This window comes from Pollicipes pollicipes, unplaced genomic scaffold, assembly GCF_011947565.3.
Source record: "Pollicipes pollicipes isolate AB1234 unplaced genomic scaffold, Ppol_2.1 Scaffold_7261;HRSCAF=8764_pilon_pilon_pilon, whole genome shotgun sequence".
NCBI lineage: Eukaryota > Metazoa > Arthropoda > Thecostraca > Pollicipedomorpha > Pollicipedidae > Pollicipes > Pollicipes pollicipes.
The window spans coordinates 57,334,634-57,344,619 of record NW_023597054.1 but is presented as its reverse complement, the minus strand read 5'-3'; the positions used below and the strand labels follow the sequence as shown (position 1 = coordinate 57,344,619).

The window sequence follows — 9,986 nt, the reverse complement described above, 5'->3', positions numbered from 1 at the left end:
TGACTGTAGCACACTATTAGCTTCCAATGAAAATGTAACAGAGCTGTATGGATAGCTGTCATACTGTGCAATTATTTTAATGGGGATGCCAAACACAGAGCTGAATTTGTTATGCACATAAATGAATTTGCATTTTCCCCCTGTCAACACAAATGTTATCTGAAGCTAGATGAACAGCGTCTTTAACAGCATGGCTGTGGCCAAGACCAAGCAGTTAGCACCTTGGTCCAGTAGTGATGTTCTTCAAGGGCTGCAAGTTTGAATGTCAGAAATGTCATTATGCTCTTGACTTTCCTCTTCCTTTACCTAGGCTCAGGTCATTTGCTATTCATCTGAAGCCTTTACTCCTCAATCCTTCTATAGCAACCATCTCATCAGCCATCTCATGAATCATCTTATCTGATCAAGTAATGGCTTCACTGCTAAATTAAAAAATTGTCACTCACTCTGCCACAAAAAGGAAATATGGGATAAGATACAATGGGATATGTAAGAGGAAATATGGAGTCTTGCAGCAGCAATATTCCTAGGCATTTTCTTGCACCAAAATGCAACATTCTCAGCTGATCCAAAAAGGTCATTGCTTGACATCATACTACTCCCTTCTACACCCATGGAGCAGCTGAATGACCAGGCTTGGGGCAGCATTGTTTATACTGCAGGCAAGGCCTAGGCCCCACATAGCCATAGTCTGTGCCCATCAAGTTGAAAGATTGCACCACAGTCTACCAGAAAAAAATTATCAGCTATCAGTGTGCTTGACTGGAATTATTTCCAAATCATGGCAATCTAAGGTATGACTAACTATTCTGATTTAGCAGTCTCAAGCTGACCCTGTGAAAAAAATCCCCTTTAAACAATTGCAGCCAGGGTATTTGACGTAGGAAGTGGCTCCAGGAGTGTGCAACTATGTATCTCTGGGGGCCTGAGCAACTACATTATCTCATATTTTGGTTGTCCAGTGAGTTTCACTGTGCCACTGATTTCCTTAATAAGCTGTTTCACCAAAATCGATGTCATAATCATAGTTTCATCACTTGCCCAAACTCTTCACCTTCACCTTATTAATGTTAATTGGCTGCATGTTCATTTGCTCTCATTCACACTGCTACTTCTATGACAGGGCTGAGTCATATTGGGCCAGACTGGAAGAAATTTATGTTGCACTGAACATGTCCTAAAAGTTTCAGCTCATGTGCACCAATAAATCTAAGGTCTCCGAGTTTAGCATATGGTTCTCACCAATGCCAGTGCATGGGGAGCTAATGCAGTAAGGTATTGTAATGTGGTAAAGGTAATCTTGGCAATAAGATGCTAGGAATTTTTACTAAAAAGGAGGAAAATTCACCAGGCTCTAGTCTGCCCTGAGTTCAGTGCAAGCAAACATGAGGTCAAACAAACCATTACGACTTAGGCATCTGGTGTAGTGCATAGATTTTTTGTAGACTGGCCAGTTATAGACCCTGCCTTATCATTGAAACATCTAAACTAATTCCCAAATTATATTCTTACCAGCTTTACTCATGAGCCAGTCTGAAAAAAAAATGGTCTACTGGGCCAAAAACATACATGACATCAGTGCTCTTAATGCCACAATGTGTACCACACTCGGGCCAGGCCAAACTGTTTAGTTTTTCTATTTTTTTTTCTCAAAAATGATTTGAATCTACTAAAACCACCAAACACAAGAGTTCTCTCATACAGGCACTGTTCATATGCTGAAATCTGTGTTAACCACATACCAAAATCTGAGCATTTAGATTTAGAATACATGCACCAAAGTTTTCACTGTGATGTGGCATTGCTGAAAATTGGTCAGTTCAAATACATTGAATCATTTTAAACAATTTACCACTTCTGTTGCTTCCATATTTTCACTCATATTATCAAGAAAAGCTGCATATTATCACAAAGAATAGAATAATAGATGTTGGTGACAGCTTTGAAAAATAAATGACCCAGATCCAACAAGAAATCCATATGCATGCTTGAGTACATAACAAACTAGCCCCAACCTGGATGGTTTGCCACCCCAATCAGAGGATAATTGAGGCCACCATAGAACCATTACATTTACATTCTACTCCCCAGTTTTGCACATTGGGGCTGACATGCAGGTAACAGATATCACATTCTACCCTTCATCCCTCAAGTCCACAAACAATGCAGCATTATCACTATCTCCTGGGCATGATGCATACAATAAAGTTTGGTGATTTATGCTATTTGCCAACAACTACCATCACCAACAGTAAAAATACAAAACATGTTGCACTTCAAATGCAGTTCCCACAATGAAAGTGAGGAGCTCACCGCTTTTAAGGCTGCAAGCCTGTCCTTCATCCTGAAACCGTAGGCTAATCCGGATTAAAGGACCGATGAAAAACTAATCAATTCGCTTCCTATAGCCCATCATCTGTCATTACAACATGAGACTCCAGCGGAGGAAGCGGGCGGACAAGAAATCGATACGTAAACTTGCGCGGCGCACCCAAGAGAAATAGCGGCGCACCATTACATTTACAAGTTTGCACCACTTATTTAATATACCGAACTAGGCCTTTGGTTATTTTTTCATAATTGGTCTTAAATACAACATTTCTATGGATTTGGTTAAATTTGTATTTGAATAAAAAGAAAAGACCTCCTAATCTATAAAGTAGCTTTGTTGTTCCCAATCACCTGAGCAAGATAGAGACGGTCAACGTTCGTGCGATAACATAAGTCACGACAAGAAAAAAAACAACTGTAGAATGTTTGGGAAATACTTGTGTTTCATATCAAGGAAAGTCCAAGCAGTTATGATTGCTCTGAGCTTATGTTACGTTTCCGCACATTGTGATCGAGAGGAAACATCAGATGTACAGTGTGGTGACGAATCAGGGGCGGGTCCAGGGAAGGAATGCACGAGGCTATGCCCCCCTCCCCCTCCCACTTTTCCCGGCCCCCAACTGGGACTATAACTGGCCGAACGGGCACAGTGTTAAATCCCATTATCCGCTAGCTCTTAGCTCACCATGACCTTACATTTGGGAGTAGCTGGCGAACGACTTGCGATAGTTTCCTGCAGTTGTCATGCCTTCGTTTGCACCAATTCCACGTAGACTTTGAAGTTGTTAGATCCAGGTCGTGTGGGGCCAAGCTGCTTTACTCTTAGTGTGTTGGACCAAAGTGTGGATGGTTTTCAGGTACTCCTGCGATGTGTTGGCATATCCCGCGCCTAGGGGGTCTGAGACAACGGCGCCCGGCCGGGGGAGTTTGACTCTCCACCGGGATCTCCAACTTTCAGACGCCGTATGAGAAAAACAAAGATACCGCTGTGAAGGCCTCGTCGAATCATGAAGAATGCGCACCAAATTTTAGCCTTGCCTCAAACGTTAGATCACTAAAGGTCGCGTAAGGTCAAAAACAGTTGTTCCTATAGATGCAGTTAAAATCTTTGTTAACACGTGAAGGCGGATATTCAGGGCGCAAAAAAGCGTTAAGACTGCGGGGAGTCCATTCCAACCATTTCTGTTCTTCTACATCGGTCAGGTCAGGTCAGGTCACCCTTCCAGATTGGTCTACCAGTAGCCTACAAGAACGATGCGTTTCCACAACGTGCTCCTGACTAGGTTTATTTTGTCAGGTGCAGCTGTGGGACAAAAGTATTTCAGACACAAACATACTGGTTTAGGCTGACCTCGATGTCATCCGAGCCCAACTCATGCCAAATTCATGAGCCATCCAAACAGAAAAATGAAATGCTCCCCGGGTATATGTGACCAGTACAATGATTTCCTGTGGTCAGAAATAGTGTACTGTACATATACAGTTACTGAAAATTGCATGGCTGCCGTCTACATAACACATAGTCCTCTCGACGCTTGGCAATGTATGTGTAAAAAAATTACCACTTACCATTTGCGCCCATTTGCGAGAAAGACCATTTACGTTGGTGCGTGAAATTATACGTTATCAGCTTCACAAGCACAATAAAGAGGTGGCTTCATACGTCGTACTCGTTCATGTAGCTCTGCTACGGGTAATGTAAGTAATTGGTGTTAGATGGCCTCATGTTACCGCACACGTCCTCGTGTGACCTATTGTGACCTCACGTGACCTATATATGCGACCTCCCGCAGCCCTAGAAAACTTTCTGCCAGGAGAGATATGTACATACGCGCAGCGCGATTTCTCTCTTTCTCCAGATCATGGAAGATTGTGCCATTTTGAGGCTAAGCATTTCGGAGAGGATTTGGCAAAATGAGTTAAGGTTGGCTGCTAAAGACCATGAAAATCGACCAAGACATTTGATTCCAAGGTTGGTTATGGCTAACAGGTTTCCGGTGGCTACCCGGCTAGTCGACGTGATCATTTAATGGTTAATGGCCAATGCAGAGTTTTTTTAATTGAGTGTGTTAAAGCAGTAAATAATGTGCTACCATTCAAAATGTCTGAAGCAAGAGTGTCGTTTTTTAAAACCGCTTAGGGCCTCGGCCTGAGAGGTTGACGTAACCTACTCCAAAACCTGTTTTTCCCCGGGTATTGGCCACATGAATTTGCCTCCTCGGTGCTAATTTTGACATTGAGGAAATTCACATTAACAAGACTTTTTAATGTTTTGTACACTAAAGCTGCCTTCCTGCGATGGAATGACCTTTCAGTTCAACTCCATGTGAGTTGCCTTTTTGTTGAAAGTCTTAGTAAGAGATCACTAATGCTACCGTTGTCACTGATCGCGCTGTATAACCACCACACGCACAATTATGCGGCAAATACACGTTCTATGTTCAGATCCAGGCACCCTCATTTAAAAAAAATTGTCATGCATTTGCAGACTTGCTTAAAATGTATAAAGTTAGTATGGCAAAAACACAAGGCACCTCCAGGATAACATTCGCTACAAGATCAGCACGAGACTAGCAGTGATGTGTTTAAATACTTACCACCTAATGCACCAACAGCTGATCTGTGTTTATTTGGCCCAGTATTCCCTCTGCTCATATCAACTGAGGGGCCGAGAAGAGCATTGCGAGGGGGGTTCAAGTCAGCATTGGGGGCTCAAGTCAGGTGGCATTCCGGTGATACGGGGTCTCTTAGAAGGATGCATCATGAATTTGTACCCTCCAGTCGTGAGAGGCCCTCTGGTCCGATCCGGTGACCCCAAATCGACACGCATGCCCTCATTGACGCAAGAATTCACTTATCCCAGCCGTTGATCCAAAAATTTGCACGGAGCCTCCAGTTCGGCCTAACAGGCCCTCGGCTGAAATGGGATGGAGGGGCTCTGTTCAGTGCTGGGATGCTTGTCTGACACAGGGCCCTTCCATTAACTGATTGCCATTGTCATTTGTCAGAGCCCCTGTGAAGGGGCTCTGACAAATACAAATCGTGAGTCAGACCCTGTCACTGCTTGGGAAATGGAACCTCAGCGCTCAGACCGACACGGAGCGGACTGTTCGGTGGTGGCGGTCTCTGGCCCTTAACCCTCAGTTCTGAGGGGATCTTCGAGTCTTCTTCGAACCCCCTGGGGCATTGTCCCTGGCTTCTCCGGGCCCCTTGCAAACACAGGATTAGGCACTGTTAGGCACTTAAGCACTGCGTGCCCCTGGCCAACACAGGAGGCCCTCAATGACTCGGGGCCCCGACCAATGCAAATCGCGGGCCCCGCTCTTGCAACTGTTAAGGAAATAGTCTATCAGGCTCAAAAGTGACACGGAACAGACTGTTCGGTACTGGTGGTGTCTGACCGATAAGGGCCCTCATTGATTCAGGGGCCCCATCAGCGCAGAGGGCCATCTGACCGGCATTTGAGGGCCTGGCCCTGCGGGCTGGGACCTCTTAATAGATCTCGAGCCACCCCTTCGGGCCCTTGATCGTCTGCCCCGGCGGGCCCAAAGGGCCTCTCACGAGCAAAGAGAGGGAGAAGACCCCTTGTGGTTTCTACCTACGCTACTACCTTGAGCGTAAATTATCGATTCAGTGTCCCGGCACGTTTGCATTTAGGACCCCGACAACAGAGTAGAGGCCTGCGAATAAAGGTTAAAAAATCAAGAGCAGCTGCCTAAAATGCTGTTCAGGGATCGAATTAATTCGGCAATCGGCAGCAGCGTGGGGTACCTGGTCAGCGCAATAAGCCTCAACACATCTCCAATAATACTGCCTCAATCAGCAAATAATTAGTTTGTTTTGCTCATAGGCCCTTCGCTTTTGCCAGCGGCTGCTCATAGTCCCCTGGAACCTGGTTCCCGTCCGGCCGGTTGTGGGTTTCTTCTGAGGTTATGGGCCGAAGGGGCCCATAAATCTATCAACCCTCTTGATTTTCCATTGGCCTTCCTGTGATCTTCATAATTTGTTTACCATAACCAAGCTCCTCCTCGACCTTCCAATGACATGGTGTGGTCGTCATAGGTCACTTGCCCAACTTGACCTTAAGCTCCAGTGGCTGACAGCACGCCGTCTACCTAGGCGACTATGCCCTGTGACAGTCGTGCGGGCTGCGCCGAGCCGAGTCCGTGGCGCAGACCGGTCTGACACACGGTCCGCAACGGCGTCTGCAGAATGAGATCCTGGGTACTCGACTGCAGTCCGGTGTTTTTTTTCCGTGGTGCACGTCGGTCTGCCACGGGCAAAACGCAACTGGACTAGGAACGCACCCCGGTCTGGCGCGGCGAAGACCGGCTCCGGGTGCGGGGCCTCTGCGACTCGCGCGGGGAGGCAGGATACCCCCATGCGGCACCGTTCGGTCGCTGGGATTGTGAAATCAGCTGGACTACGGGTGCCCCCACGCAAGTCGCTCGTGAACCAGCACCAACACGGCATACGAGGTGGGCCTAGTTCGACGGCGGCCCAGCAGGGCCGGGGACGATGGTCATGGCCGAATCTTGATCCTCGTTTGACCTATGGTGAAATACGAACGCATTGCATAATGTGATTGCTGTAACCAACAAATTTAAATGAGCGTCAGAAACTACCTCATACAACGATCTCCAGAGTACTAAAGCAAGTTGGTTTTGGCCTTGGTCAGACTTCCATGGCTGGCCCTAGGTCAATGCAGTTTGTTTATTCAATTAATATGGTGTCTAACAAACTATCTTAGACATGTATGGCTTTGTGTAACACTTCGTTGTTGTATCAGATTGAACATTTCCTTAGAAATGGTCTCCGCTGAATCCATGGTCTGACTTTGACCCGCTGTAGGTCAGTGACCTTTTAAAGTAATTATAAATTTTTGATGCCAAACGATCCGTTATTCAATGGTCTACAGTCAGGCAAAATTTGGCGCGGCTACGCTGTGCCGTTCAGAAAGCATTATTGAAAACCCTGCTTAGCGGACCAAATTAACGCCTGCCAACCCGAGCGCATATAAACCACTAATAATGTCGTTGGATATCTGGCTCCTATTGTGTATCGTTATATAGGCAGTGGTCAGTCTACGGGACTTTACGGAACTTCAAACACATACGTTTCTGACTGTTTTGTTTGATGGTGTTCCCAAGTTTTGCATGCACAAAGCTCTATCAATTTTATGAAATGTAGGCCGTTGTAATGAAAGCTTTTAATGTGTGCTAATCAAGTTACGATGCTCAATTTTTGGGCCCCCAGTTAGGACTTCCTATGTTCGCGATGGCTGATTTTCCATTTGTCAGAACGTACTGGTTAAATAATATCAAGCAAACATTGGCTATATTGACCACAGGCAATGTTTAAAGCCCTGCTCGCTATTTTGCACGAACGTGGTTAAATAAATAAGAGACATTTAAAACCTAAGACCGCTGAACAAAAGAACTCCAAATCGGTGATGGCAATGTTATCAGACATATCTAAAAACTATCAAGTCCTTGAGCTCCCACATCCTAAAACCCGATTCACGACATTATGCTAAGGACGACACGAAACGCAGGCGGATAGGTGAAAGGATACAATGACCTATAACGAACATAAAGCTAAAAGCTTACTTACCAGGAATATCACACTAACATTACGCACATTATGGAAGTTCAGGACGCCACTTGGTACGGGTCATTGCAACCCTTCGGTTCACTCGCCTGCGCTTCGTGCATTACTCGTCGAAAAACCATATACAATGTATATAAATGTGCGCATTTGAATACTTAATTGGCTCAAAATCTCTAATGGCCTTTTCTGTACAAATTTGGGCCATATTCTGCACCCACGGGACTTAATTTCTAAATGTTTATCTATAACCTTCATCCACGGAAACGGCCACTGACCGTTAAGAAGGCCACATCACGATGTGGCAAACTCCGAACGTGACGTCATATTTCTTCTTGTTTTGTAACGGTCGGATCGCGATTTAGATGCTTCCCAAAAGGCAAACGGAGACAGAGATCCGTTTTCGGGCTTGGCCGACTCTCAAAGATCGCATCACGATGCGGTGTGTGTTTTGCCACCTTGCGACGTGGTCGTTTGTAAACGCGTCACTACCTGACGTAGTTGACACATGTGTAGAGGACCATAGCCTGCGGCGCTCTCACTTGACATTGCTGTGACCTGTGCCTTGAATTGCTTTGGGTTGGGCTGTGATTGGGGATGGTTAGGTCGGGGTTGGGGGTGCAAGGTATGAACCATGACGTATAATGATGTAAGATGATTCAGGATGGTGTTCCTAGACAAATATTACCAAGATTGTTTGTTCCCATGCCGCATTTCACCTGTTCTTTGTCCTCGTACCACATTTCGGTTGTTCTAAAGCCATTCTTAAACATAAATTTGAAAGGGAGAAAAACTAACCCAGCCCGGTGTTTGCAATGACATCCAGATGTGTCAGAACTTGAAGCTGGGGTAAAAGTGCGTTGCTGTTAGTATGATCTGGATCATTATTTGTAAAGATGGAACAATGCGCCCACAGATTTAATTCAACTTCCGTCATGCTCTTTGATTTAAGTAAAATGAACAGTGAGCTATTTGTGCCAGCCAACATACTTTAAGGTAAGGCGAAAAAAGCGAGGTGAATAAATGGCCCGAGAGTGATAAAGCAGGTGCAATTTTTCACATACGCATCGTTTGAGATTTGCTACAAAATGATCATTTGAGAGTCAGCCACACTGCAAATAGAGCTCTACATCGCCGTGCATCATTTCGTAAATTACCAGAGCACAATGTGGCTGTTTCAAAACGGTCGTAATCCGAAACATGACATCACAACGTGGTTTGGCAATCAGGGGCTTGACACATCGCAATGTAGCCATTTTAAGCGGCCTACAGTCGTCTTCGGGATGAGAGCGTGATATAAAGAAACGAAAAGTAAAGCCCAGGCAAAAAGCTAGAACACAAATCCCATTGCACTATCTTAGCCAGCTATTTTTTCAGATAGCCCTGTTTTTCCATAAAAGAATTACCAAAATTTGTCGAGGAATAGCAAAGTGGAATGATTTGTGTGAGATCGAACTTAAGAAATGTGGTAGCCATGCCAGTCGACCTGCAAGCTGGAATTACGCTTAAATTTGTCCAAGGCTATTGCTTGCTCATCTCCATAGTTGAGTACCAAACGCCATCTCATCCGGAATCGTTTTAATGCTGATTTGACCCCGGCATATTTTTGTCTTCTTTACCTCAGTCGATCTTCAAAACTGTCTGGAGGTGAGGAGTTTAGGCCTGTTGTGTGGGAATCCTTTGCAAAATATTTACTTTCGCGGGCTGATGCTGTCTTGCCTGAGACAAGGAACAACTTTAAGGGAAAACTGCACATTACAAACATACTGAAACAAATATTGCATGTCGCGAAATAAACTCACTTCAAACCATTGGTTTTCCTTCAGGTGGACAAACGGCTCTGTCGACAAAATTTATATATTTAGCAAGCATGCTGCTCAATACGCACTGATTAATTGTGCCATGGGACGTTCGTAAAACATTTAGCATAAAACTGTCATACATATAACAGATATGTCAACATACATATAACATATAAATGTCAAACATATAACATAAAACAACAAACATCAAACAAAACAAACATCATTTGTAGTTCCTCAATCTCC

General features: G+C 44.8%; 1 protein-coding gene across 1 annotated transcript in view; it reads right to left on the bottom strand.

Moving 5' to 3' along the window:
• LOC119112387 (syntaxin-1A) overlaps positions 1-2,465 on the bottom strand; it is a 35,612-nt gene extending 33,147 nt beyond the window's left edge. Inside the window, exon 1 of the mRNA XM_037236555.1 lies at positions 2,314-2,465. Within this exon, the coding sequence (XP_037092450.1) occupies positions 2,314-2,343 (30 nt within the window). The 5' untranslated portion in view covers positions 2,344-2,465. The remainder of the gene's footprint in view (positions 1-2,313) is intronic.
• Positions 2,466-9,986: the final 7,521 nt, after the last annotated feature.